Raw genomic sequence first — 27,285 nt, forward strand, 5'->3', positions numbered from 1 at the left:
CCGCAGGGCAACTAAGCCCGAGTGCCACAACTACTGAGCCTGAGTGCTGCAAACTACAGAGTCCACACACCCTGGAGCCTGCAAACCACAACTAGAGAAGAGAAAACCCGCACACCACAACAAGAGAGAAGCCCGCACACCACAGCGAAAGATCCTGCATGCCTCAACGAAGATCCCACGTGCCACAACTAAGACCCAACACAGCCAAAAATAATTAAATAAATAAATAATAAATCTTAAAAAAAAAAAACACCTCTTCATTGCCCCCCAAAAGTAACCACTGTTATGCATGTGTTGAGTATCCTCTCAAAAGATTTGTATACATGCACCAACACACAAATTCCTTTTGGTTGCACAACAGAAGTAATATCATATATATTTGTAGAGGGCTAAATAATGGCCCCCACATAGACATGTCCAAGTCCTAACCCCCAGTACCTGTGAACGTGACCTTATTTGGAAATAGGGTCTTTGCAGATGTGATTAAGTTAAGGATGTCAAGATAAGAGCATCCTGCACTTAGGGTGGGCCCTACAACCAATGACTGGACTTAGAAGATTTAAAATGTCTTTATAAGAGAAAGGAGAGGGAGGTTTGAGACACAGAGAGACAGAAGAGAGACAGGGAAAGAGTCCATGTGAAGATAGAGGAGGAGAATGGAATGGTCTCTGTGCCAAGGGATGCTAAGGACTGCAGGCAACCACCTGCAGAAGCTAATAGCAGCAAGAAAGGATTTTTCCCCAGAGCCTTCAAAGGGAGCTTGGCCCTGCTGACACCTTGATTTCAGACTTCTGGCCCTCAGAACCTTGAGACAATAAATTTCTATTAAGTCATCAAGCTTGTGGTAGCTTATATGGCAGCTCTAGGAAACTCATACAATATTGCTCCATGCTTAGATTTTTCACATAATAACATACTACCTTGGAGATCTTATGTGTCCACCTGGCTGGGTTATTGCCCCCAGTTGCTCAAACACTAGGTGTTTCTGCAACAGTATTTTGTAGATGTGACTAACATCTACAATCCGTTGACTAGAGGTAAAGGAGATTTTCCTGGATAATCTGTGTGGGTCTCATCCAATCAGTTGAAAGACCTTAAGAAGAGAACTGAGGTTTCCCTGAGGAAGAAGAAATCTTGCCTGTGAACATGAATTCCAGCCTGCCCTTCCTGATGGCCTGCCTTAAGATTTCCAATTTGCCAGGCAGCCCACAATGGCATAAGCCAATTCCCTGCAATACATCTCTTTAGGTATTGGCATTTCTATATCGGTGTTTCTCTGGAGGATCCTACCTGATACAATCCACCCCCCAAATGAGGCTGTGGGCCCTGCTCTGTTGTCACTGCTGGCTGGGGTCCCTGCCAGCCCTGTTCCTCACTCTTACAGGGTAGCCTAACACAGTGCCAGGCCAAAAGAGCCACTAAAAAATATTTGCTGTGTGCATGGTCTCATGACCACCTCTGAACCCAAAATTCACCTTGCGAATTCCTATCTGGATGCACCCTCACTATCTTGTCCAACTCTGTCTACTGAAGTCGTGGGTACATTGAGGTGCCATTCATTCTGGGACACGTGCTCCCATCAGCAGCATTCACACTAAGACATGAGACTCTAAAAAGCAGCGACTGCAGGATGCAACTTGTACTAAACCCCAAGAAATATGAAATGGTGATGTCGACAGCAGCCCCTTTCACTTACATAGCCAGAACGTGTATAATAGAAGATTTCGGCCCCGAAGAGGAATATTCTATGAAAATACCTCAAAAGACAGTGGTCACCACTGTCATCTGAAATAACTGGGAGTTATTTCAGATGCTCACAGAACCTGTGAGGACATGCCCAGCCAAAGGAGCCGGGCTCCAGCACCTGGCCGTGCATCGTGATTAGATTAACAGCATTTCAACCAGTGTTTTGTTTCTGCAGTCATCATGGACACTTCTGCTGCAGGCCTGCATCCCTCTCACAGTCCAGAGAACAGAAAAACTTGATTTTTTAAACAAATGTTACTCTTTGCAGCAAGAGCTAAACATTGGAACAGCTCACCGTCTGTCAATCAGGATCTATTTATATAAACTACCATAGAGCAAATACAGAATATCATGGAGAGATTCAAAGGAGCAAGGTAGGTCTATCCACTTGTTGGGGAGCAACCTTCGAGCCATACAACTAAGAGGAAAAAAAGCAGCAGGCAGAACAGCCTTAGTGCACTACCATTTGTGTGACCAGAAGAAACCAGCGGGAGGGTGCACCAGGAGAAAACGCTCCACGCATCCTTGCTGGTTCAGGCACAGAAAGGCCCTGGAAGAAAACCTAGGAAAGGGTTGAGTTTGTTGCTTCCAGAGTGGAGAACTAGACTGCTGGGGACAGGAGGGGAGGGAGTTTTTTCAGTATCCATCTGAACATTTTGGCACCCGGGGCATGTCCCACTCTCCTTGCTCAGTTAAGAGCCACAAAGGCCTATGGTGATGGAGGAGCAGAGCTGGAGGTTGGGGGGCTGGCAAGGTGCTGCCCGGCATGAGCAGGGGCCCAGGCTTGGACATGTCAAACTAGACATTCCCGCCGTCCTCTGGACCACCCTGTGCTCACCTGCAAAGCAGAATTTTCACGGTGCCTTTTGGTTCTAACATTCCTTGCCTCCAAATGCAGTTCCTCTGATTATCACTGAGATTTTTGCCAACAAGAAGCAGGAAAATGACTTTTTAAAAGAAAATGTGTCCTTTGGACTTATCTTCGTACTATCTCACCAAAGCAGCAGGATTAAAGAGGGTAATGAAAATCTCTTGTTTCATGTGACCTGAGCGACAGACATTTCTTTGTTTGGGTTCTTTTAGACAAGAAGTAACCCAGCAAATGAAGGGAGTAAACAAGAGCATGCATTTGATTCACAGGGGGATTTGCAACCCAGTTCTCAGGTCCATCACTCCTGAAACCGCTGGGTTTATCGATGGTGCCCACAGGATTTATAGAGGATGCTCAAGATCGCCTTTAGCATCCGGGGAGAACAATTAGCAAACTCACGATGTGTATTTGTTTACTGCTTTGAATCCCCAAGCTAATTATTGGTTTTTAAATAAGGACTTCACCCTAAAGTTTAAAACTTTGTTAAGTGTAACTTATTGTTAAATTTGAGAAAATAATGTATGATATTTCACACTGGAAAACTGCACTCATAAAATCATTTTTACACTCTAACAATCCCGCACCAGGCAAAGGTTTGAAAAAAAGCAGATGTGGGATGTGTAACAGACGTGACTAATTTGTGTTAGAATACCACTGAAACCAGCTAAGCATCAAATACTTTCAGAAATGCCCTAGATGGACTTATACCTCCTAGAGTTGCTGAGAATTCGGGGACAGAGGCAACCCCATCTACCTGGGGTGGGAGTCTAAATCAGTGCCGATCCCTGGGGGACACTTTGGCAATAGCCAACAAAAAAAAAAGTAGACCCATTGCCCTTCAATACAGCATCAGTACAATACATGCTGTTCCAGAGATGTGCCAGCACCTTGCACATGCAAAGATAAAGATATTCAACCAGGGAATTCCCTGGCAGTCCAGTGGTTAGCACTCCGCGCTTTCATGGCAGAGGGCCCAGGTTCGATCCCTGGTCTGGGAATTAAGATCCCACAAGCCACACGGTGCAGCCAAAAAAAAAAAGATGTTCGACCCGTCAGAATGGTCATCCTCAAAAACTCTACAAATAGGGACTTCCCCGGTGGCACAGTGGTTAAGAATCCGCCTGCCAATCCCTGGTCCAGGAAGATCCCACATGCCACAAAGCAACTAAGCCCGTGAGCTGCAACTACTGAGCTTGCGTGCTGCAACTACCGGAGCCCACGCGCCTAGAGCCTGTGCTCTGCAACAAGAGAAGCCACGGCAATGAAAAGACCGCACACCGCAACGAAGAGTAGCCCCCGCTCGCCGCAACTAGAGAAAGCCCGCGCGCAGCAACGAAGACCAAACATAGCCAAAACAAAAAGAGTCTACAAATAATAAATGCTGGAAAGAGTGTGGAGAAGAAGGAACCCTCCTACACTGTTGCTGGGAACGTAAAATGGTGCAGCCACTATGGACAACAGTATGGAGGTTCCTTAAAAAACTAGAAATAGAGTTACCATGGGACCCAGCAATCCCACTACTGGGCATATATCCGGAGAAAACTCTAATTCAAAAACATACATGTATCCCAATGTTCATAGCAGCACTATTTACAATAGCCAAGACATGGAAGCAACCTGAATGTCCACCGACAGAGGAACAGATAAAGAAGATGTGGTTTATATACACAATGGAATATTACTCAGCCATAAAAAAGAAGGAAATAATGCCATCTGCAGCAACAAGGATGGACCTAGAGATTATCATACTAAGTGAAGTAAGTCATATAGAGAAAGACAAATATCATATGATATCACTTATATGTGGAATCTAAGAAAATAATATAATGAACTTATTTACAAAACAGAAGAGACTCACAAACATAGAAAACAAACTTATGGTTACCAAAGGGGAAAGGGGGGTCAGGGATAAATTAGAAGTTTGGGATTAGCAGATACAAACTACTCTATATAAAATAGATAAACAACAAGGTCCTACTGTATAGCCCAGGGAACTATATTCAATATCTTGTAATAAACTATAATGGAAAAGAATCTGAAAAAGAATGTATTTATATATATGTGTGTGTATATATACATATATGTATAAAGGAGTCACTTTGCTGTATACCAGAAACTAACACAACATCAAAAATCAACTATACTCCAATTAAGAAAAAAAATAAAGATGTTCGTCACTGCACTGTTTCTAATAGTAAGAAATTGGAATCATGGACTGATATGATTGCAAAATTAATAAACGACACTCTTTAAAATAAAAGCCTTCTACAACAGAGGTCTCTCATAGGGGGCTGTGGTCTGGTCTCCAAAGCAACATCGCAAAGGAGTTGGTTAATTGTCGTTCCCTACCTCCTACAACAGCGTTCCTTAACCTCCCCAGCCCCCAGGATCCAAGGGGGGTCCAGTCTGTGCATATGTTTAGGGGCCATGCAATAGGCTAGGCGGCCTGGGGCGGGCCTCGTGCAGCCCTGGAGGGCCTACTGCGTGCAGGCTACCTCACTACTTCCAGACGTAGCCTGCCCGCCCCCACCAGGCACAAGTGGGGAATGGCAGGAACAGGCTCCACAGCCTCAGGACTTGAAGCAATTTACGATTCCTTGCCCTCATCTGTAAAATGAGGGCTGGGACAGGCTGCCCTTTGTAAGAAGTGTTCTAAACAGTGTGAGCTGCAGACGGCCTCGGGGGGGTCTCCTGGGTCAGGATGTCTGGGGTGGGGCCCAGGGTTCAATATTTGCATTGTGTGCCCAGGGGATACTTAGGCAAACTGAAAGCTTGAGAACTTCTGCAAGGGCCCTAACTGTGCTTATTTTTACTTGAGTTCTGATACATAAACACTGTGTGTCACGTATGTATAACATTTATCCATTGCATATACAGAGTCAGCATCACATAACACAGCTAGCCTGTAAGTTATACCTCAGGCTTGCAAATGTGAGCGGACCTGGTTGGGGGACAAATCATCACATTAAATATTCAAGTTTGTGCAATGTATTATACATCCTGAGTTTATCCCATGCAGACCATTGAGCGTGTGTCCAGTGGGGATGGTGTTAGTTACTCCTTTTAACCAACTCTGATTACGGCAATGAGACAGTATTTGTAAAAAAAACTAAGAGCTGGCCTGAAACTGTTTTGTAAGATGTAGCCAGTGTTATTTAGTTTTAACTGCCAAAGCTGACAGATCCAGGGTATTGGCTTCATCTCAATTTCTGACTTTTCCATTGACTTGAGAATAATACCGTCACATCATTCATTTCTTGTCTCGGTATCTTTGCTTTCGGATCCACAAGAGCAGCATGAAAATATTTAACCTTTCTTGGTGGTATTTCAGACATTAATTACTTAATATTTGTCATTGGCACTGTCACTTGCACAGAAAGAAAGTGGCATTAAACAGAGTACTTATGTTTGCCTGTATGCCTGTATTTTTTAATATCTTTTTTGTACATGTTTTAAACATTCTCATAAACAGTAAAGTATAAATGGAAATGTAGATAAACTATTCATGTTCCAGGATTACCTTAAGTATCAATAATTGCATTACTTTCATTGAAAATGTCTAAAGTATAGTCCTTGCATTCCTAAGGACTTGTATTGCCCAGTACTTAACCACTAGCTACACGTGGCTATTTAAATTTAAATTATTTAAAATTAAATTAAATTAAAAAGTAATTCCTCAGCAGCACATTTCAAGTGTTCACTAGCCACAGATGGCTGGCGGCTGACACACTGAAGCGCATGGACATAAGGCATTTCCATCCTCTCTGAAACTTCTACTAGACAGCGCTGTTACAGACTCTGCACTATATCCACTCATGTCTAGATGACAGCAAATGCTGAGGAACCATTTGTTGAATGAATAAGAAAATAATTAGTTCTAATTTGTCTTAATAATTCTTAAATGTGACAGTCAAAACAGAATCAGCTTTGGCCCAAACCCATGTTTTGACACAATTGGATTAGCTGGAATCATTCCTCAATTCTGCCAACTTCCGGTTTTGTTTTTAAGGAGCACTTCACAAACTTTGGATCACAAAACTTTGATAATTTAATTATAGTCAAATAGGTCATATTTGTTTCTCCCAATAAATTATCTAAACGTTATTTTACCCAAACTGGGCATCCCCAGTTGGATAGACAATGTATGTATTAAACCTTCCAAGAAATTGATTTTTTTCCCCCAATGAGTTAGGATCACATTCTGGACAAACTTATTTCTTAGGGAAAGAAAACATTCTCTTTTTTAAGCTTTCTTTTCTTTAAAAAAAAAAAAAAAAATTAAGCAAGTATCCCAGGATAACATATATCATCAAGAGGAAACTGGAAACCTCCAGGGCAAAAACCTCACACCCAAGATGAATTCTGCAAGGAAATGTGAGTTGAAACTGATCCAGCTATTTGTAGGATTACAATAAATACACCTTTGGCCTCAGCTCCACAATTTACTGCCTGGCTCCACAAGATGAGGATACAAAAAGAGCTGTAGAGAGATTGTACGCAGTTCTCTCTACCCCAGGAGTGCAGGTTTTATCCCAAAACAGGTATTCTGGGCTGCAGCCCCCCCCAAGTAAGCAATCAACCCCCCACCAAAAGCAATCTTCCTTCTTCCCACCTCCTTTGCAAATAATATCTGAGTTTGCAAATGTTACTCAAGTTCTCTCCAGGATATCGTATGAACGTAACCTATTTAACCAAATAAACTGAAGAACATGCCAGAAATTGAAAGATGGGCTCCTGAAGTTCCATATTTTCTACAGTAGGCCTTTCCTATTAAAACAACAACAAAAATACATTTCTCCTGCAGAATCCTTTATAAATATGGTTTTAATGATCAAAATTACATTGAGACAGTTTCCTGCAACAAGAAACGACTTTTTGACGTACTCAACCCATAGAGTACTTTGCAGCTGTGTCCAAGGGAAAAACAAAGCCAGAAAATGAATTTTGAGTTAAACTGTACTGATACGAAAAAAAAGTGCTAACGTATATCCCCTTTATTACTAGTTTGACTTGCTCTGATTCAAGATCTAAATGATTTAAGGGAAGAGTTGCTCACGGAATACCGATCTGAACAGCGTTAAGGGTGGCTGCCGAAGATGACCCCACCGGACTCCAGCCCACCGCCTTCTCTAAACCCGGTCCAGTCTCCTCTCTGCCGCATGCAATTGATCCAAAGGACATGGACTGCCAAATCCTAGCGGGCCCATTAACGACTTGGTCCTAGGTTAGAACCATGTCCTCAAATCCCGATCCCATCTCCTCCACATTCATTTCCTTAAAATCATGAAATAAATTTTTAAAAGGTGCAGTTGCTTTTCCCCCTACGTGCGCCCTAAAACTTGGGGGTTGGGTGCCACTCTTCACAACTTAAAGAACGAAGAGCCGTTCATTTCCACCAGATGCATTTTCCTCTCTCGCCTTTGAGATAAAAAGCTGGGCTGCTCCGTTTTTGCCGCTCACCTCCTCCCCCAGCACTTTGTCTTCCATTCCTTCCCCGCCCCCGCCCCAGCCCGTTTTGCTCCCACGCAAAATAGTACGACTGCCCGAGACCAAAGGAGACCAAGTTCAAAAATGCGGAGGGCGCCTGGGCCCTCCGCGCCCCAAGCAGCGCCCCTCGGGGACAGAGGCAGGAAGCGGCCGCCTCGCCGCGTCCCAACTTCCCCCCGCTTCGGGGCAGAACAATGGCTTTTTGCCCGGAAAACGAAGTTCGGAGGAGGCCAGGCGCACCCCGGAGACCAAGCGGGACTCGACTGCTGATCGCCAGGTCCGAAGAGGCAAGGCGCCTCCTTCTTCCCCGCGAGGGACCCGCCCGCGCTCTGCTGACCCACGCGCGCTGCCCGCGGCCCCAACCCACCCAGACCAGGCGCGCCGGACCCCCGCCCGGGGCGCGAAGCTGGTCCCGCCGTGAACAATGCGCGCACCGCCCCCAGGCACCGCCCCCTTGCGCTCATTGGCCCATGCCGGAACAGGGCGGCCCGCACGGGCTGGTGGCGGGCTGGGGCGCGCGGGGCGCGGAAGCGTTGCGCGTGCGCGGGGCGGGCCTGCGCGGGGCGGGGGCGGTGCTTTGTGTGCGGCCGGGAGGGCGCGCGGCGGCGGTGGCTGTGCGGGGAGCGGCGGGTGCCGCGGTCTGGGCGGGGCAGCATGGAGGAGCTGAGCAGCGTGGGAGAGCAGGTCTTCGCCGCCGAGTGCATCCTGAGCAAGCGGCTCCGCAAGGTGCGTGCGGCCCGGCCCGTGCCCACCCGCGCCCGCCCACCCCGGCTCACGCGCCTCTTCTCTCCCTGCAGGGCAAGCTGGAGTACCTGGTCAAGTGGCGTGGCTGGTCCTCCAAGTGAGTCCCCAACAATGCGGCGCCCGCCTTCCCGCCCGCGCCACCTCGGTGTGAAGGGGGGGCGGCGTGGGGTTCCTCGGCCGCGCCGTCGGGGGGCGTCGCGCGCCGGGCGGGAAGTTTGTGGGGGCTCCGCGGGCTCCTCGGGCTTGGCGGGAGGGGGCACCCAGCCTGCGCAGGGTGCCCTTTGTTTACAAGCCCGCGGGTCGCAGGGCTGGGCGGCCTCCCCTTCCAGCCCGCCCAGCTCCGCTCCCGGCGCCCCGGCCGCCTCTCCCCGCGCCTGGCCCGCGCCCCTCCGGCGCCGCGCGTTCCTCCCGCGCCCATTTGTTGCATGCGCCCCCGCCCGCCTCAGCCCTCCCTGCGGGACGCGAGCCCCCCTACTCTAGTCCGTATTTTCCCCGCTGTAACCTGAGCTTTCTATTCATGGATGTAGGACTCCTTTTTTTTTTTTTTTCTTTTAATGGATGGGAGGGGACTTGGCATCCCGGAAGGGGCTCTATTTACAGAGAATCGCGCAGACCCAGTTCCCCTTTCTTCCCGGACCCCACTTTTCTTTCTTTGCTTAACTCTCCGGGTTCCTGGCCCGCGTAGGCCTGGGCGACAGCAACATCTTTGGGCTGCGTTTCTGTGCCCCTAGGCCTCCTTCTCCCTGCATCCTGAAGGAGCCTTCCCTTCCCTCCCTGGCTCCGGACCAGGGTTTGGGGTCTTCCCTCTCTGCAACTTTCCATTTTATTGGGATTTGTTTTCCTCCAGAGGGAGGCTGTAGAGTCCTCCTGAGGCCGGGTGTTAATTGGGGGTTGAGGTTGTGGTTTCCCTTTGAGTTTGAGGACACGGTGTTGGCTTCAAGAGTTTGGTGTCCAGGAGCTCGTCCTGGGCATGGGTGAGACCTTTCGGGACTCTCCCCAGCACCCCGGTGCCCTGGCTGCCAACAGGGATCGGAGAGCAATGGCGCAACCCCACTTGGGCTTGTTTCTGAAGTGGCTGGTCAGTGCCTAGTGCTTTAAGATGCCCTGTTCTTTGCTTTTCCAGACACAACAGCTGGGAGCCAGAGGAAAATATCCTGGACCCGAGGCTGCTCTTGGCTTTCCAGAAGAAGTGAGAAAGTTAACAGACCTGTGGGAGGGGGAGACTGTTGGGGGGACCCTGACCTGTCACACAGTCGTACAGGGCAGTGATGGCGCTCCAGGAGTCCCAGGCTTGGGCTGTGGTTTGAGGTCCCAGATGAGTCCTCTCCCCACCTTCCCTCGGCTGGCCAGCACTGTGCCCAGACCTTGGGAGTCACTGAATAAGTGCTGCTTTTGGTCTTTGTGACAGCCAGATTTGCCAAAATGAACCTTCTTGGTTCCTTCGTGAAAAGTTCTGGCTTCTCTTCTTGGCCTTTTCTGTTGACTAGTTTGCAAATAGCACTGGTTAAAAACAAGGATGGCAGGTTTGCCCTAAAAATTGCAGACCTGGCCTCCCAGTCCTCCTTGTGGGTGCCATTGAACAAGAGAAGGCTCAGAGAGGGAGCTGGGACACACAGCAGAAAGCTATGCCTACTGTGGTGTGTCTGACCAAGAACAACACATTCATTTTTCTCTGCTGCAAAACAGCTAGCACCAAGTGAGCACCCCGGGGGCCCCTTTACCAGTCTCGGGCTGAATTTACTTCTGTAATTCTAGATGTCATATCTGTTTTTAGGTAGGAGACTTGGGTTAAAAGAGACCTCTTTGAGATACTCAGGGGAAAGGGTGGTGAGGGGCATGTGATGGCATAAGGTTCCAGGGAGTGCTATTCCAGAGCAGGCTGGTGGGGGCAAGGTGTGGGGATTGCCCTGTTGATAGAGGCTGATAAATTAGGTGCTCAAAATCTTTCCCAGACGGGGTCGATCCGGCCAGCTGTTCTCTGGTAGCTCAAGCTGTTTCCACTTTTTTTTACTATAGCAGGACATTTTGGGTCTTCTCAGAAGGGCCAGAGCAATGGGGAAAAATAGAGATAGATTTTGGTGGGGGGGGTGAGAGAAAATACATCGAGCATATGCTAGCCTCAGTACCTTTGAAGAAGCTTATGAGCAAGCTGTCTGCTGTTTACTCCATAACTCAGGTCCTGTAAGTCGCAGAGGGTGGGAGCTGATACTTTTCTCTGTAAGACAGTGTCCTGACCGTCGAGAGAGTGTGTGTCCTTAACGTCACTTTTACTTACAGCACAGCAGACAGGAACTGAGGTTAGCAAATACCAGAGAGATAGATGCAGCAGTTACAAAGAGCCATGGGGTGGTCTGGTTTACATCACGGGGGAGAGAAAACTGGGAAAGTGGGTGCTCTGTCTTCCTGTCCACCCCAGAGATCCCCCTGGGAACTAGGAACTGGTGGTGATTTGCTTGGTGTGGGGATGTGACCTTTGACTGTAAGGGGAAGTCTCAGGTTCAGAGCTCACGGGTACAGGTTAATGTGTCAGCAGAGACTCCTCTACTTTTAGGAGACATGTTGGGGCTGCTTTGAGTATGAGCTCTGTCTCGTTGTACTAATTGGCTTCTTTAAGAGATCACCTTACAGGCCTCAATGCAATGATGTTTGCCCATTTTGATTACCAGGAAACTGCTCCAGATAGAGCCTCTTCCCCGGGGGTAGCCTGGAATAGAGGCTTTTGGGGCTGGTGGGTGGAGGCGGCTTTCTTGGCTCCCTGACCCCAAGTCATGGAGCTGGTTAATGGTGTCCTGCCTTGAGCCCTGAGCCCTGGCCACCTCGGAATCAGGCGTCACCAGTACTTCCATCTAGAGCAGAGTGTAGGAACAGAAGGGGCTTAGAAAGAGGAAACCAGAAAAGAAATGTGAGCCAGGGGCACTGGCTCTGGGTAGACCGTGTGGGGACCGGGAGCCCTTGGTTACCCCAGTGCTCTGACGACCGTGAGATTTTGTGCGGGCATTAGACGACTGAGAATGGGGGGCAGTGGTCCTCAACTCCCTACCTCTGGACTCTCTTACTTGGAGTGAGGGGGTTGGACCACGTGAGCACAAAGCCTCCTTCTAGTTGTGGTATTGTAGAATTTCCACAATATCATCTCCCTGCAGAAAGTGGCCAGGATCCGCACAGGGTTTTAAGAGGAGTCGGAGAAAACTGGGAACCGTTCCTTTCCCAGCTTTACTTGAATTTCGTGACTTGACTTTACCCAAAGGTAGATGGAGTAGATGGAGGTAAAAATAATACTGAACCCTAATGCAAAGATGGGGGTCTGGACCTCTGCCTTGGATGTGTTAATTAACAGGATATGTTTTTGCAGGGAAACTGGTGCTAAGCTACCTGGGGGTGTTTGAAACCACGGGGTTCCAGGGTGGCAGAAGGAAAGTCTGTGACTCTGATTGCTGATTGTCTTCAGGGAACACGAGAAGGAGGTGCAGAACCGGAAGAGAGGCAAGCGGCCCAGGGGCAGGCCGAGGAAGCACACGGTGATGTCCCCCTGCAGCCGGCACTCCAAGCTTAAGGTGGGTGGCTGCTCCCCTCCCAGCAGTGGCCCTCAGCCGGCTGAGTGGAAGGCAGTGGCGGGAGGGTTGCGGGCTTTGGGGAAGGGGGCCAGCTGGCACCTCCAAGTCTTTCCCTTGCTCAGAAGACCTTGACTCTGCCTCTCTCTAGGCTGCCGCTGTGAGCCTCTGCCAGCAGGGGGCAACAGCAAACCTCAGCTCTCCACCTCCTGCCCTGTCTCTCTGGGGAGGGCCCTGCAATGGTTAAGCCCCCCAAGCTGGTTTCCTGGTCCTGTGACGTCCACTCTGCTACTTTCTCACCTCCATTGGCTTACAGGGAACAAAAACAGGAAGCATGTACACAGTAGGTGCTCATAGGTTTGCCAGGTAGGCGCAGCTAAGAGGGGCACACACACCTGGGCTCCATGGCACAGTCCCTCCTTCCAGTAGCTCAGAGGCAGGATGGGGAAGGGGTCCCGGCCTCAGTCTTAGATGTGTCTGTGATTTCTCTCTTGAAGGCACTGCCCCCGGGGCCTGAACCCACACACTGGCCAGGAGCTCAGTCACTTCTTACAAAACTGCCCTTCCAGGAGGCGGAGAACCCTGCCGTGAGCCTTATTGGCTAGGGTACGCTGGCCTGGTTTTGTCTTCAAAATGTTCTTTTTGAGCAGGATAGTGGGGCTGGAGGATTCAGCTTTACTGCAGGAGAATGTGGGGCATGTACATTGAGGAACATCAGCAAGGCGGGGGGCCAGCCAGGCAGGGAGGCCCCAGACTCCCTGGGTTTGATTCCATCATCCCCAGTTCGGGGCAGGCGAGCTTTGCGACCAGGAGCAGGTGTTGGCTCTGTCTACCTAAAGCACACTTCTTACACAGGGACCTGAGAAATAGTAAGGTGTGCTTAATTAGTGTTTGGGATGACACCCAGAGGATGAGGAGGGCAGTGGTTTGTTTTCCTATGTGCTGGAAGGTTCTGAAGGGGTCAGCTTTGGAAATGGGGAGATGGAAGCAAGATGCCGGTTGCTTTAGGTTACCAAGCTCTCACACACACTGCTTCACTCCCCCCTTCCCTTCCGAGACACGTGAATCATGCTGCTCTGAAGTTCCCTTTTCCAGGTGTCTGCCGAGGGCCAGGAGCTCCCCGTGCGTCCCTGGAAAGCTCGGCGTCCATTGTCAGCATGTGAGCGTTTCCCTCCATCGTTCTGGCTTCACTTTGTGAACCACCTATTTTTCTTTGTTCTCTTTCACTTTTAACTGCATTTCTTGGGACCTCATAAGGACCTCTTCAGTCCTTTCTGGAACCAAACAGTGAGATCGCTCCCTCCTGGCTGCCTCTCGGGTCTGGAAGCCACAGGAGGGGCTGGCTCCAAGGTGTCTGATGCCCCTGGAGACCAGGCTGTAGAAGTGACACCTACCCCTTTGTCGTTGCAGGAACCCGACGCCCCCTCCAAATCCAAATCCAGCAGTTCCTCCTCTTCCTCCACGTCCTCCTCATCTTCCTCAGATGAAGAGGATGACAGCGACTTAGACGCCAAGAGGGGCCCCCGGGGCCGTGAGACTCACCCAGTGCCTCAAAAGAAGGCCCAGATCCTGGTAGCCAAGCCCGAACTGAAGGATCCCATCCGGAAGAAGCGGGGCCGCAAGCCCCTGCCCCCAGAGCAGAAGGCGGCCCGGAGGCCCGTGAGCCTGGCCAAGGTGCTAAAGACGGCCCGGAAGGACCTAGGGGCACCGGCCGGCAAGCTGCCCCCCCCGCTCAGTGCCCCCGTGGCCGGCCTGGCAGCCCTGAAGGCCCATGCCAAGGAGGCTTGCAGTGGCCCCAGCACCATGGCCACCCCGGAGAACTTGGCCAGCCTGATGAAGGGCATGGCCGGCAGCCCCAGCCGGGGTGGTATCAGCTGGCAGAGCTCCATCGTGCACTACATGAACCGGATGAGCCAGAGCCAGGCCCAGGCCGCTGGCAGACTGGCTCTCAGGGCCCCAACTGCCAACAAGTGCAGCCTAGGGCTGGACCTGAAGGTGAGGACGCAGAAGGGGGAGCTGGGGATAAGCCCCCCGGGAAGCAAAGTCCCAAAGGCCCCCAGTGGTGCTCTGGAGCAGAAAGTGGGGGGCACAGGAGGGCCTCCACACGTCCACAGTGGCAACAAGGTCCCTGCCGGGTGCCTGGGCCCCCAGCCTGCACCCACCCAGGAGCTGAGCCTCCAGGTCTTGGACTTACAGAGTGTCAAGAACGGCACACCAGGGCTGGGCATGGTCGCCCGCCATGCCACAACCACCAAGGGTAACCCTGCCCCCCACCCAGCCACTGGGAAGGGTGCCGGGGGTGGCCTCACTGCGGTGAGTGGGGCTGGCCTGCCCACCGACGCCAGCAAGAGTGAGAAGCTGGCCTCCAGGGCAGCAGCCCTGCCCACGCCTGCCGGCAAGAGGGACTTTGTCAAGGGCAGCATGGCCCCAGGGCAGGAGGGCCACCCGACTCCGGGAGAGGCGCGGAAGACAGCTACACTGTCTGAGATGAGCACCGGCGAAGAGAACAGCAGCTCTGACTCGGACCCTGACTCGGCCTCCCTGCCCAGTGCCGGACAGAACCTGTCAGTGTCCGTCCAAACCAGCCAGGACTGGAAGCCCACCCGCAGCCTCATTGAGCACGTCTTCGTCACCGACGTCACCGCCAACCTCATCACAGTCACGGTGAAGGAGTCTCCCACCAGCGTGGGCTTCTTCAACCTGAGACATTACTGACACCCCCTGGCTGCCCGGGTCTCACCTTCCCCTCTCTGGCCTCTGGCTTTGCTTTGATACATGGCCCGCCTCCCAAACCCTCTCCAGGGGCCGGTGGCCTCCTTCAAGGGCAGGCTTGGATGGGAACTCCCCTGGACCCAGCCCTGCCTGCCACTTTGGCAGGGGAGGCTCCGTGATGCCTTGCCACCCGGCCTCGCCCTTGTTCCTACCTCTGGGCCTTCGCTTTGCTCTCCATTTGCCTCAGGAAGTCTAGGTGGCCGCCTGTGGCTCAGCGAAATGTTTCTCAAGAGCATCCTGTGTTTCTTGAGCCTGACCATGTTCGCTGTTTGAACTGCCTCCGTGGCCTGTGATGACAACGGTGGTCACCTTGCCTCCCAATTTCCCAGAGTACAGGTGTTAGAGGAGGGGGCTTCTGGCCCAGCTTGGCTGTTTCTGCCCAGCTGCTGGAAGAGAAGGTGTTAGGGCTGGGGGGAGGTAAGGCCTGGGGAGCTGCTCCAGGGAGGACTCTGCTCAGTGTGTAGAAGGGTGGGGGGAGCAGGAAAGGGGCCTTTCTGGTCGGAACTCCCCCCTCAGCAATGCCCGAGCTGGCAAGGGTGAGGGGACTGTCCACCTCCCTGTCCCTGCCCCCACCCGGGACAGATGAGGGCTGTGGCCTTAATATAAGAGGACAGGTGTGGCAGTTGGGATCAGGAACCCTGAAGAGGTTGGTGTTGGTGCGATCTAACCTTGATTCAGATTAACAACAGCAGCCCCCAGATGACTCAAGAGTCCAGCATGGGCAGGGAGGGGGCTGATCCCAGAGCTCTTCCACCTAAACCGAGTGTCGGGGGCCGCTGCTGCCTTCCTTTCTGTCAACCTGTTCAAGGACTGTCTTAGTCCTAATCATGGCCCCACAAACTGCCCCAGATCCACTGGGAGGTGGGCAGTTGCTGGCAGTAGGTCCCCCCTCCCGACATCCGCTGGCTTCCAGCTGCTGTGCAGGTGCTTCCCACAGTTCCCACCTACCTTCCCCTGACAATCCCTCCCCACTTCTGGGGGTTCCATGTTCTCTTACCCAGCTGAGAAGCTGTATCCCTGTACCATTTTGGAAATGGGACAAAATCTGAGTGACCCACCTGGCCTTCGGAAAGGCCAGAGCTGCCAGCCCGACTGCCTCCCCCCAGATGGCTGAGTCCGGCAGCTGTCTTGGCAATTCCAACCAACAACAGAATTGCCATTACTGATTTGGGGCAGAGAGGTACATCAGTGAGTGGGGTCACTGGTCTTTATGCCAAAAAAAAAAAAGTGGGAATGCAGGGAACTTTATTTCTGCTTCAATTATCGGTTAACATCAGCCAGCAGGTGTGGGATCTTCTGTTGTCCCCATAGCCCTGAGTGCAGTGGACACGGTGGGCTCTGGTTTCTGAGGGTGGGCCTGCCAGAACTCCAGTCCCCTCAGTCCCTCACCCTCCACGCCAAATAGGAAGAGATGGCTTTTGCATAGCCAAATCGATTTCAACAGTGTGCCTTTGGGGACAGATCACATCCAGGACCTCATTGAGGGGCATCCAGATGCAGCTTCCGACTCTTGTACGTGATAGCCATGCTGGCTGCAGCAGGAGTGGTGCCCACCCTGGCAAACCTGAGGACTGGGGGTCCTGGACAGCCAGGCTGAAACTGGAAAGTGGGCAGTAAAGGGGGAGAATGCCCCCTCCACTGCCCCAGCAGGAGATGGCGAGATGCCAGTGCACTGCACAGTCTGGAAGGAAGGGGTGCCAGCACCCTGGGCCCCTGGCACCAACCTCCCCTCCTGTCCCCAGATGTCCCTGGGTGAGACTAAAGGGGCTCTTCTGGGCTGCCTCCCCCTCAAAGGAGCTCATAACCTCCAAGTTTTGCTGCCTTAGAGGCTGCAGAGCCAGGCCAGTAGCAGCTCTCCCCTGCAAGCCCTCAGGGTGACCCTGATCTGGGCTGATCTGACAGCCCCAGCAGCCAGGTCTCCAAACCCTGATTAGGTGCCTTTCTGTTTACCAGCTACTTCAATCCCAAAGTTTGAATCTGCAAACACCTTACTCCCAGCCACTTTGCCTTCTTGCTGTGTTGTGTGTCTTTCTTGGTGTTTGTGACTCCAAGAGGTTCATGTTTGTGTGTGTTTGTGTGTGTACACACATGTGCAGGCGTGACAGCCTTCGCTGAAGAGTTGGACAGGTGCTCAGAGTTGGTCGTCATGTTTACCAATAAATAAAAGTAGTACTTTTTTTGCTGGTGTGTGTGTGTGTGTGTGTCTGTGTGTGTGTCTGTGTGTGTGTGTGTGTGTGTCTAGGCATTGGTCACACATCTGACCTGTTTATCCTGCAGGGTTTCTTATGCGAACTGCATCACAGTGTATGTTGAGTGGGTGTTTCAATCCTGTTTTTCTGTTTGCTTTTGTAACGGATAGGAAGGGGCCAGTCTATCTTCTTCTTTAGAGGATTTGGCATATTTTTATATATATTTTTTGGTACCAAAAAGAGTGTTCCTTGTTTTTGGTTACACTCAAGATTCTGACCTGACTAAGAGAGCTCTGAGCCTAGAGGTTTTATTAGGGGGAAACTAGGGGGGAGAACCAGAGCTTTGGACCATTGCCAATCACTGGCTTGATTTGTGTTTTTTAATTTAAAAAAAAAAGCCAAATTATTCATGTATGCCACTTCTAATTACTTTAAAGTGTGGCTGTTTGTTTGCTTTTTTTAAAAGAGAGAGAACAAAAGTGAATATGTTATTGCCCTGGGAAACTTAAGATCTTTGTTGAAACAGCACAGCAGCCCAGCCCCCATATTCAATCAGGACCAGTTAAAGGAAATGCTTCCCCCAGGAAACCCACAATGGTTCTGGGGGAAGGGGGTGGGAGGAGGGGAGAGGTAGTGCCTAGAGGACCAGATTTTTGCTCAAGTGCATCTAAAGATTCTGTGGATCTTCTAGTATTTTTGGAGAACTAACGCTAGCAATAGGTTGCAGATCTTTTTAGACTGATGTTAATTTATTTTGCAGGGGAGAGTCATTAGCAAAGGTGTCAGGATTTTTGTCTTAACTTTTTGTTAACTGTTAGTATATCAATAAATTCTTTTCTTAACTTTTCAGCCTGGTGTATGTCATGAGTGATACCTGGAAACAACAGTCTTCACTTTCCCTTTCTTGAGGCAAAATTGTTACCTGGACTTGAACTGAATCATGGGGTGAAAAAATTAAAGGCTTTGGGAAAGGCTCAGCCACTTTCCTGGGATGGAAAAAAAAAAAATGTTCTAAGCAAAGAGGTGGGGTTGGTCATGAGTCCCTACACCAGCGTTTCCCAGGGACGGCAGTTTGGCACCAAAGGGGACATTCGGCAATTCCTGGAGACAATTTTGGTTGCCACAACTCGGGGGCAGGGGTGAGTGTTGTTGCTACTGGCGTCTAGTGGGTAGAGGCCAGGGATGCTGCAATACATTATAAACTCACTCTGAGACATCTCCCAGAAACTAACACTTTAGGTTAAAACAAAATTTCCACACACACACCCAGTATCCAATGATACTGTGTTGGAAAGCTGCTTAACCCCTTGAATCCACCACACGTGGTAACACTTCTAAAGGACACAGCAATAAAATTCCAGGGGAGTTGCCATGAAGCACAAGAAACTGAATCAGTGGTGCTACTGCGACTCCTAACCCATGGCTCATAATAAAGAGATGATTTGCTTATTATGTAACCTTCCCTGGTCCTTTAAGGTTTGCATTACCCTCAGCATGAATTTATTCATAAATTTCAGCCTCTGGGGAGAATGAAGCTCCCTTTGAAGTAAAGAGAGAAGTTGGGCCTGGATGTTGGCCACCACTGATTGAAAGGCTAGTTGGGGCGAAGGCCTGAATGTTTTAGTTTGGGAGGAGATTCCCAATACAAACAGCAGTGCATCCCCCCCAGCTCTGCCCGGCTCCAGAATTCGCCCTGCGAATTTGCAATCAGATTCCTGCAGGGAAGGCTGCGGGCATGTTTTCTTTTGTTGTGCCTTCGGTGGCTGCAGCGGCTTTCTTTTGGAGGAGGTGGGCAGGGACGACCCTAGCTGTCCTGTCCTGGGCCTTTGAGAGCAGCAGAAAGGGGTTGGGGATGGCCGGGAAAAAGCGGGCTAGAGGGAGTAAGAGCCCGCGCCCTTCCCGGTGGCGGGCCCGAGTCCACTTGTACAGAGCGCCGGGCAGACGTGCACGAGGGGGGGCCCTGACCCACACTGGCCTTTGTTAGTTTCTGCGCTGCTGATCTGATCGCCTAATCCACCGCCTTCCCAGAAGAATGGGCTGGGCTGCCAAGGGGCCCGACCTGGCCCGCGGCATCCCGGGGGCTCAGCCCCGCGCCTCCTGGTCCAGCCCGAGGGCGCCTGGTGGATCTGGCGGGCTGGACACATCCTTCTTCCCTACCTTTGTGGTTGGAGGGCCTGGCCGAAGGGAGAGCGCAGAGGGGGAGCCCGCGGTGGCCCACTCTAGAGTACTTTTGGGTAGGGGAGATGAGGCGTTTCCTTCTCCTTTTGGGACCCAGAAAGGCACCGCCGCCGGGGAGGGGGTGGGCGCCAGGGAGCGGGGCTGAGGCCATCGCCTCTAGAGGGCGCGCGCGACCCGCGAAGATCGGGCCGAGGGCTCTTTGGACGCGCGGGGAACATTCCCCACCCCGGGGCTCCGAGCTGCTAAGGGGAACCGAATTGGACGACCCGCAACCCAACCGCTCTTAGATGCCCCCCAGCAGCCTCCGTTTCCAAAGTCTCACGAAGAAAACCCCGGCCCCAGGCCACAGCCTCTTTCGCCGTGTCCAGGCTCCCAAGGCTGGAGGTAGAGCCCGAGCAAGCCTTGAGACGCTCCAACTAGAACTCCAGCTGGACCGAAGCACCCCTTTGGTCCCAGGGGACTTTGGGGTGAGAAGAGGAAATCAGAATACGAGCCCCCAAAGTGCGAGGGCAGGCCTGTTCGCCATTGGGTCTCCCGCACACAGCACGGGGCCTCGACTAGCATCTGTACTGTTAAGCATCAAAGGGACCAAAAAAAATCCAACCCGACGCTCTCCGAAGAGCCATAAAGATTCCAGTTCAACCAGTGTGTGTGCTGGGCCAGGCTCCGCGCTGGCGGCGGCCCCACGAGGCGGCCCTGCCATCCGGAGGCAAAGGAATGCCCCAGCCGGAAGCAGCACCACAGGCCCAGGCCTCCACACCTGGTCTCTTTCCCAGAGAATCTGCCCAGGCAACGGAAACTCGTGGAAAAAGCACCAGATCAAAGCCGAGGCTGGTGGTGGCCAAACAACTGGGGAAAGTGGGCAGAGTCGGTGCCCTCCATCTCCCTATCTCCCAAAGCACGAGCCCACTCTGCTGCCCAATGCGGGAGGGAGTCTTGGTGGAGCAGCGGGGCCACGGCTTTGGGGCTTTGGGGCTGGCCGCCCGCCGCGACCCTCGCCAAGCCACTCCACTCCCCGCCCTCTGATTCTGCCCGCCGGCCCAGTCCCTCACGTCCGAAGGGTGACCCACTGCCCCAAGCCCAGGCTCCTGGCCGCGCCCTCCCTCCCGGGTCCTCACACAGGCCACAGACTAGAGAAAGGAGGCGGGGAGAGCTCCGCCAAACGTGGGGTCACCGATTCGATGGACAAGAGCAGGAGATGCGCCAGCCTACGCGTGCCCACACGCCTCCCTTCGGGCTCTGCCAAGTACGCCTAGATCCGCGCTTCTCCACGGGGCGACGCCTGCTAGGGCTATGGGGGTGGAAGTGAGCTCAATGTGGTGGCCTCTTTGGGGTCCCAAGGGCGGCTCTTCTGTGCCGGCTTCACGACCCCGCCCCATTGCTGCAGTCTTCGGCCAGGAAAATCTGAGAAACCCCCACCCCACCCTGTGCTCTGCTCTACCCCAGACCGTTCCTCGCCCAGCGATGGGGGTGTTGCCCCCCAGAAGACCGGAGACTGAGAGGCAGTGGGGGTTGGCGGGGGCGGGGGCGCGGGGCTGCGCCGCGGCAGCTCCGGGTTCACTAATCACATCAGCGCGCTCTGCGCCAGCTCGGAGCAGCCAGTTGCCTAGCAATACCCGCGAACTCAATTCCTCAATCAATAGGCGCGAGGCGCTGCATTTCGGGGAGCGCTGGCGAGGCTAGGTGGGTCTGGGGGGCGGGTCCCCAGACAGCACTGGTGAGCTGGCGGGGAAGCTGGGGGAGCGCGGCACAGAGGCGCCGGGCGTCAGGGACCAGGACCTCAGGCCTGGGGGTGGGGTGCGCTGCGGGAGTCCTGCCAGAAGAAAAGGGAACCCAGAGGTCGGGCCCATCTTCCCGAGATCCCCGAGTTCTGCCCAGGCCGCAGAGAAGTGCAGTCCGTAGGTGAGGAAAGCCAGGACCATCCCCTTATAGAAGGCTAAGAAGGGTCACATCCCGCTCCCTCCCAAGCCTACCCCTCTCCACCGCCGGGTTTGGCATCCCCTCAGTTGGGGAAGGGCCTACTGGAAACGGAATCGTCCAGGGCCGACAGGGCGAGAGAGGGGGGTGGGATGGGAAATGAGCGAGGAGGGAAGGATCCTCTCCCCCGCGAGGCGCCTGTTCCCTCTTCTCGAGGGCCAGCAAAAAGGAATAAATCCGAGACACGTCTCTATTTACAAAGTATATATTTAAACATGTAAAAAGCGGTATTGGATACAGACATTCACAACCGCGGAAGATAGGTGCCAACCTTCACTCGAGCTGAGGCGGAGATCGAGTCGAGATTTGTACAAATCTTAGAATTAAATAAACCCAACACGCACACATCCCGCGCGGTTGCAGACTCCCAGCCACGCGGCCCCGGCCCTGCCCACCCACCCCCAGGTCAGCGTCGCAAAAGAGAGTAAAAGAGACGAGCGAATGGCCACGGACAGACGGCAGGACAGAGGGACGGTGGGGCAGAACGACGCTAGCCGGGAAAGGTCAGGGGGAAGGGGCAAAGTCAGCCCCGAGGGAGGGAGATGAGGGCGAAGGGAGGAAGGGAGGGAGGGAAGGCGGCAGCCAGGTGAAGACACGTGTCCCGGAGTGACCTTCCACTCGGTAACAGACATGTCCCGTCAATGAAGTTTCATCTGAAAATAGCGTCGATATTTAAATAGATACACTTGGTCAACGGCGCTTCTTTATACAAAGTCTAAAATACCAGTTTTACAAACGCGAGCATTTAAAAATCCCCATTCCAGGGGCTTCTCTTTACAGGCGCAATTTCATAATTAAAAAAAAAATCATGTAGTACACCGTCTTCCTCTTTTTTACCCCCTCACTTCAAAGGCAAAAGTCTGGAGGAGAGAGAGGCTGAGAAGAGGGAGGTGGGAATACGGGGAGTGAGGAAGAGAAACCAGGCTGGGGTTCCCGCCCTGTCCCCCCAGCATCGAGAAGTTTCCCCCCTCAATCCCGGGTCCCCGCCGCGCTCGCCCGGAATCTGTGCTTCCTCTCAAGGCTCGGGGCCCCCTCGCCCCTCCCTCCACTAGCAATGGGAAGTTAGATCCCCGCTGGCCCTTTAAGGGTGGGGGAGGGCGGGGAGGCCGCAGGATCATTCCTCGAAGGGACCGGGATGTGAGGGGGACAGATTTGTGCTTTTGAGTCAAAAGAGGAGCGCACGTTCTGCGACCCTGGAGCACAGCGTGGTCAGGAGTCGGCCGGGGCGGGGGCGTCCCGGGACCCGCCGCCACGCAAGGCCTCCCCAGCCGTCTCTTCTCCAACTCCCGCTCCTCCCTCCCCCTCTGGCGGAGTTTGAATGTCGAGTTCAAATAGAGAACACTCCGCGAATCGAAAAGGCCTATAAATTATAGCTTTTGCTTTTAAGGGGGTAAAAAAAAAAAAAAGGAAAAGTTCTGATGCGCACTCTTGGATGGAAACCTCCTCTCGCCCCTCCCCTCTCCCAGCCGAAACCGCCGGGATGCGAGTCCTGCCGGCTCCGAGCCCCGAGCCCCAAGCCCAGACCCTCCATCGCACTCCCAGCCAAGCTGCGGCCCCCGCTCCCAGCCGCCCCTCCCTCTGTGGGTCCCGCAGGGTGGGCCTGTCTGGCCATACATTCTCCTGAGAGCTGGCGGCCCGCCCTCCCCGAGGGAGGGAGGCTAGTCCAACTCTTCCTGGGAGGTGGGGGCCACCGTCTCTTCTGGCGTAACTAGAGGACGCGAAAAGGAAAAGTCCACCCCGACCACTTTTCTTGTAAAACAACAAGCGCCTCGAACTCTGGGCACTGACATGCAATCCTCCCAATTTATCCTGGCATTTCGGGAATGTAAACAGATTCGCTGGATTTCTTTTCTTTCTGTGGAGTAAGGAAAGGAATCGAGGGAACTGGGAGATTTTGTCCACATGACATACACACGATCCGATCTGCGTGTACAACACACACATCTCCCGTAAAGTGCTTTTTCTGGTGTGGTCCTGGGAGAAATCTGCTGCTCCCCAACCACCCGCAACTTTTTACCTTTAACCTCACACACAAAATGTTACTCCAGTTAATACTTTCTCCCCGCAACAGATTTCTTAATCTTAAAAAAAAAAAAAAATTAGGAAAAAGAATAACAGACTGACCCCACCCCCTTCCTTTCTGATTGGGGAGCCAACCTTTTGTTGGCCTGGCCCACCAATGGGAAGAGAGAAAAAATCCAGGTCCTGCCTTGGTTCCAGGGGTGTGACCTGGGGCTGTAGGAAAAGGGAGGAGGGGTTAGGTGGGCTGGCTGAGTCTCTCCTGACACCATCAGAGGCCCAGTGCCCAGGTCTTCATCCTCCCTAGTGCCCTGGGTGGCTGTCAGGCCCCTCCTGCCCATCTCAGCCTGTCTGCCCCAACTGAACCACACTGAGTCTCTCTTTCTCTCCTCGTTTAAATAAAACAACTTCAAGAGTTGAAATATATATATTTAGATATTTTTTCTTAAATAACATATTTACATCTAATAGAAAATATAACTCTAGAGATAATCTTTCCAACCAAAACTGAGGGGGAGGGATGAAAGGAAGGGGGTTATGTGAAGGTAGGGATGGGAAAGGACCAGCCAGAAGGCCACCTCCCACCCAGAAATAAAAAGCATTATGCCAAGTTTGCACTCTCACTCTCTCTCCTGCTCTCTTGTCCTGGGATCACCCACCCAGCAATTCATCTTTTCTCTTTAAAAAAGCCTTGGTCCGTGTTACTTTCCTTAATTGTGACGGTCAAAAAGTTTGAGGTCACGTCGGTGACCACCACCTTCTCCAAGTTGGTCAGAGAGGGGCTCCAGGATTCTTCCTCTGGGTCCCCCAGGATTCTGGCCACTGGGATCCTGGCGATGAGGGAGGGCCTTCCCCCTTGGGCCCCCATGTCCCGATACAAGCCCCCCACAGAGCTGGGGGTGCCTGAGCCATGCCGGACCCGGGGGCCACCAGGGTCCAGGGTGCCCTGGCCTTTGGCCTCCAGGAAGGCGGCCCTGTGCTTTATGACCCTGGCTGGAAAGGTGTCCACAGCCAGCTTGCCCGTGGCCTCAGCCGGGCTGGGGCTGGCCACACCACACTGGGCCAGGTCCGAGTCCTGCCTTCGAGCCAGCTGGATCACACTGTGGCCAGCTGGGAACTTTCCTGCCCCGGAAGCAGTGTCGTCCAGCTTCCTGCCCTTGAGGTAATCTCCAAGGCCATCACTGGGTTCTCCCAAGGGCCTTTGTGAGGGGTCCAGGAGCTCTTTCCGGGGCTTGGGACCTCGCTTCTTGGAGCTGTCGCCTGGCGAGCTGGGTTTGTCATCTGTGCGGCTAGCACCCCGTTCACGCTCTCGTTCCCTCTCCCTCTCTCGATCACGGTCCCGAGGGGGCTCCACTCGGCAGGTGCTGCTGCTCCCCGGTGGCGAAAGACCCATGTTCCGAAGGCCCTCACGGGCCCGGGAAGTAGAGGCCAGTTCTTGGGGTGAGCGGCCGGGATAGGGGATCCGAATGCCTCGGGCCGAGTCACTTCGGAACTCGTAAGTTTTGGCCTTTGCCTTGGCTTGGGCCTGCAAGAAGAGAATGCAGTGTCAAGAGCAGAGCAGTGCCCTGTCCACCGCCCCCACCTCCCCACCCCTCTTCCAGCCCCACCCTCCCTGCTACACTCTCTGATGCCTTGGAATTTCTATATGGGTTGGGGTGAAGCTTAGGGGCAGCAGTCTGGAGGAAGGAGTAGACGATCTATCTGGAAGCAGCCATCCACACCAAGCACACTTCTTGTATTTGATTACATGTCTATTTGGGATGGCTGGGGGGTCCGATAAAGGAATTCTAGTGTGGAATTCTAAAATACCCCTCCCCTCAAGACACACTTAGCAGTGCCAGTGACTTGGTGACAGCCTGTCTGGGGACTCCCTCCTAGATTACGAATAGGACACCCCACTGGTTCACAAGCCCTCAGGGCCCGCTTCCCACAAACTGACATAACATTGCTGCCCACCATTGGACACTGCCATCCTACCTTGAGCAGGAAGGTTTTGGGTTTGGGTCCTCGCTTTTTGGGGCCATAGAGCTCCATCTCTCGTTCCCTACAGAAAGGAAGGAGGGAGAAAGGGGTGTGTGAGTAAAGAAACCAAGTGGGCCTCCAGTTCAAGCTGGATAGGAGCCACCCTTCATGTTCTAAGTGAGAAGTCGAAGCTTGGAGGGGCCTCTACCTTTCCTCAAAGGCTGCGAGCAGGCGAGCATCCAGGATGTTTTCTTCAGGTTCCCATGTGCTGTACCTAAAAGGAATCAGGAAGAAGTGGGCATCAGTCCCGGGAGCAGGGAAAGAGCCGCGGGTAGGTGTGTGTATGTCTGTAACTTTTCTTGTTGCATTGTATTGTATTTCAACGTAAAGGGAAAAAGAGGAAGAAAGCAAGCTCCCAAATAACAGTCTGGGGTTGAGAATTGCACAGAACCTACTTACTTCTGCGACCAGCCCTTCCATTTCACGAGGTATTCCATGCGTCCCTGAGGATGTAAAAAGGAAAATGTATGTGTGCACGGGGAAAAATGCATGACGAGGACACGAGAAATACATGCAAAAAAATGCATGCACCGAATGAATGCGCGAAATCCCACCGCGAAAGGCAAGCGCCCGCTGCATCGCCCCTGCACGAAACGCTGCACAAAGTGCATGCACCGGCATTCATTCCCCCCACCCCGCCCCCCACCCCCCACCCATGCAATCTGTGCATCGCTGCAAGTCTAAGGAAAGCGCTTGGGCTCAGAGCCGCCGCCACGGCCGCGGCCGCTGCTGGGACCTGGGGGAAGGGAAGCTGGGCTGCAGCAGGGGGAGGGAACCCGGGCCGGGAGGGGAGGGCTCGGCCCAAGGCCTGGGGGCACCTACTTTCCGTATGCGCCGCTTCAGGAGGGCTTCGGCCGCGAACACCCGCTCCCCCACCGCTGAAAGCTCCATGTTGACTCGCCGCTTCCCCCCTTGGCCGCTTCCAGGAGCAGAAAAGCAGCAGCCAGCGCACGACAGACCATAATACTCTCCCGCTGACGTCAGTTCTCCTCCCCCTCCCGCGCGCTCGCTCCCTCCCCACCCCCTCCCGCGCGCGGCTCCCTCCTCCCTTCTCTCCCCACTCTTCCTCCCGCCCCACGTGTTGCTAACGACGTTGCTAAAGCCGAGCGGCCAGGGCCAGCTCTCCCGCGCTCTGATTGGGCGAGCTGTGGGCCACGCCCCTCTCGCTTTCTCCCCCGCGTTGCTACGTGACCCGCGTTCCAATCGCCAGGGGGCGGAGTCCGAAGCGACTCCGGAGACAGAGCGCTGGCGGTGGGGGGGGGGGGAGAGAGAGAGAGAGAGGGAGGCCGCCGCCGGAAGTGACGTCGCATGGAGGGCGGGTTCGGCCGCTGTCAGTCTGCTGGGCTGGCAGGGGGGCTGTCCACCCTCTGTCCCCGCCGGGGCCCCCTTCCCGCCGCCAAGATGTCCCTCCGGTGCTCAGCGTCCCTCACAGCTCTCGCTGGGACCCCTGCGGTGGTGTCAGCCAGGCCACGCCCCCTCAGCGACCCCCAGCCCGCCCCACCCCCACCGCCCGGACTCGCGCCCTTCCCTCCCCCCGCCGTCGCCCGCGCCGCACAATGCACAATGCACAGGTGTTGGGGCGCCGCAGGCCGCGCCCGAACCCCAAGAGCCGGCGACGCGCCCCTTGCCAGCTCTTCCACCCGGCCCCCTCCCCCCGAGTTGCACACCCGACCCTCGGTCTCCATGACAACGGCCTCCCCCGCTGCCGCCAGCCCCATCCCGCTAACAA

The 27,285-nt window shown here is 53.4% G+C and overlaps 3 protein-coding genes across 4 annotated transcripts in view; 2 read left to right on the forward strand and 1 right to left on the reverse strand.

The window, feature by feature from the left end:
- The window catches only part of ENPP7 (ectonucleotide pyrophosphatase/phosphodiesterase 7), a 43,920-nt gene extending 35,395 nt beyond the window's left edge, over positions 1–8,525 (forward strand). Inside the window, exon 5 of the mRNA XM_030837944.2 lies at positions 8,152–8,525. Coding sequence (XP_030693804.2) covers positions 8,152–8,525 — 374 coding nt within the window. The remainder of the gene's footprint in view (positions 1–8,151) is intronic.
- A 172-nt stretch (positions 8,526–8,697) lies between these two features.
- On the forward strand, positions 8,698–18,303 carry CBX2 (chromobox 2). 2 transcript variants are annotated; one of them, XR_009560336.1, is made up of 6 exons: positions 8,698–8,830; positions 8,902–8,945; positions 9,972–10,037; positions 12,297–12,402; positions 13,810–15,588; positions 18,211–18,303. XR_009560336.1 is itself a non-coding variant. In XM_030837904.2 (5 exons), the coding sequence occupies exons 1-5, from the start codon at positions 8,759–8,761 to the stop codon at positions 15,112–15,114; spliced, it is 1,593 nt and encodes a 530-aa protein (XP_030693764.1). In that variant the 5' UTR covers positions 8,698–8,758; the 3' UTR covers positions 15,115–18,140. The 2 variants fall into 2 exon arrangements, 1 of the variants encoding a protein (XP_030693764.1); XM_030837904.2 differs by lacking the exon at positions 18,211–18,303 and having other exon boundaries at positions 13,810–18,140.
- A 3,617-nt stretch (positions 18,304–21,920) lies between these two features.
- CBX8 (chromobox 8) lies at positions 21,921–26,535 on the reverse strand. Its single transcript, XM_030837907.2, has 5 exons — positions 26,379–26,535; positions 25,956–25,999; positions 25,705–25,770; positions 25,512–25,578; positions 21,921–25,059 (listed from the first exon to the last, which is right to left on the reverse strand). The coding sequence occupies exons 1-5, from the start codon at positions 26,445–26,447 to the stop codon at positions 24,202–24,204; spliced, it is 1,104 nt and encodes a 367-aa protein (XP_030693767.1). The 5' UTR covers positions 26,448–26,535; the 3' UTR covers positions 21,921–24,201.
- Positions 26,536–27,285: the final 750 nt, after the last annotated feature.

The sequence above is a fragment of the Globicephala melas genome, chromosome 20 (assembly GCF_963455315.2).
Source record: "Globicephala melas chromosome 20, mGloMel1.2, whole genome shotgun sequence".
Lineage (NCBI taxonomy): Eukaryota > Metazoa > Chordata > Mammalia > Artiodactyla > Delphinidae > Globicephala > Globicephala melas.

Excerpts from the sequence above, each read along its gene's own strand:
- CBX2 (XM_030837904.2), top strand. The coding sequence starts at position 8,759 with ATGGAGGAGCTGAGCAGCGTGGGAGAGCAGGTCTTCGCCGCCGAGTGC. Across the intron at positions 8,831-8,901 it reads TGAGCAAGCGGCTCCGCAAG|GGCAAGCTGGAGTACCTGGT; the intron begins GTGCGTGCGGCC and ends CTCTCCCTGCAG. Across the intron at positions 12,403-13,809 it reads GCCGGCACTCCAAGCTTAAG|GAACCCGACGCCCCCTCCAA; the intron begins GTGGGTGGCTGC and ends TTGTCGTTGCAG.
- CBX8 (XM_030837907.2), bottom strand. The coding sequence starts at position 26,447 with ATGGAGCTTTCAGCGGTGGGGGAGCGGGTGTTCGCGGCCGAAGCCCTC. Across the intron at positions 25,771-25,955 it reads TGGAAGGGCTGGTCGCAGAA|GTACAGCACATGGGAACCTG; the intron begins GTAAGTAGGTTC and ends GATTCCTTTTAG. Across the intron at positions 25,060-25,511 it reads CCAAAACCTTCCTGCTCAAG|GCCCAAGCCAAGGCAAAGGC; the intron begins GTAGGATGGCAG and ends CTCTTCTTGCAG.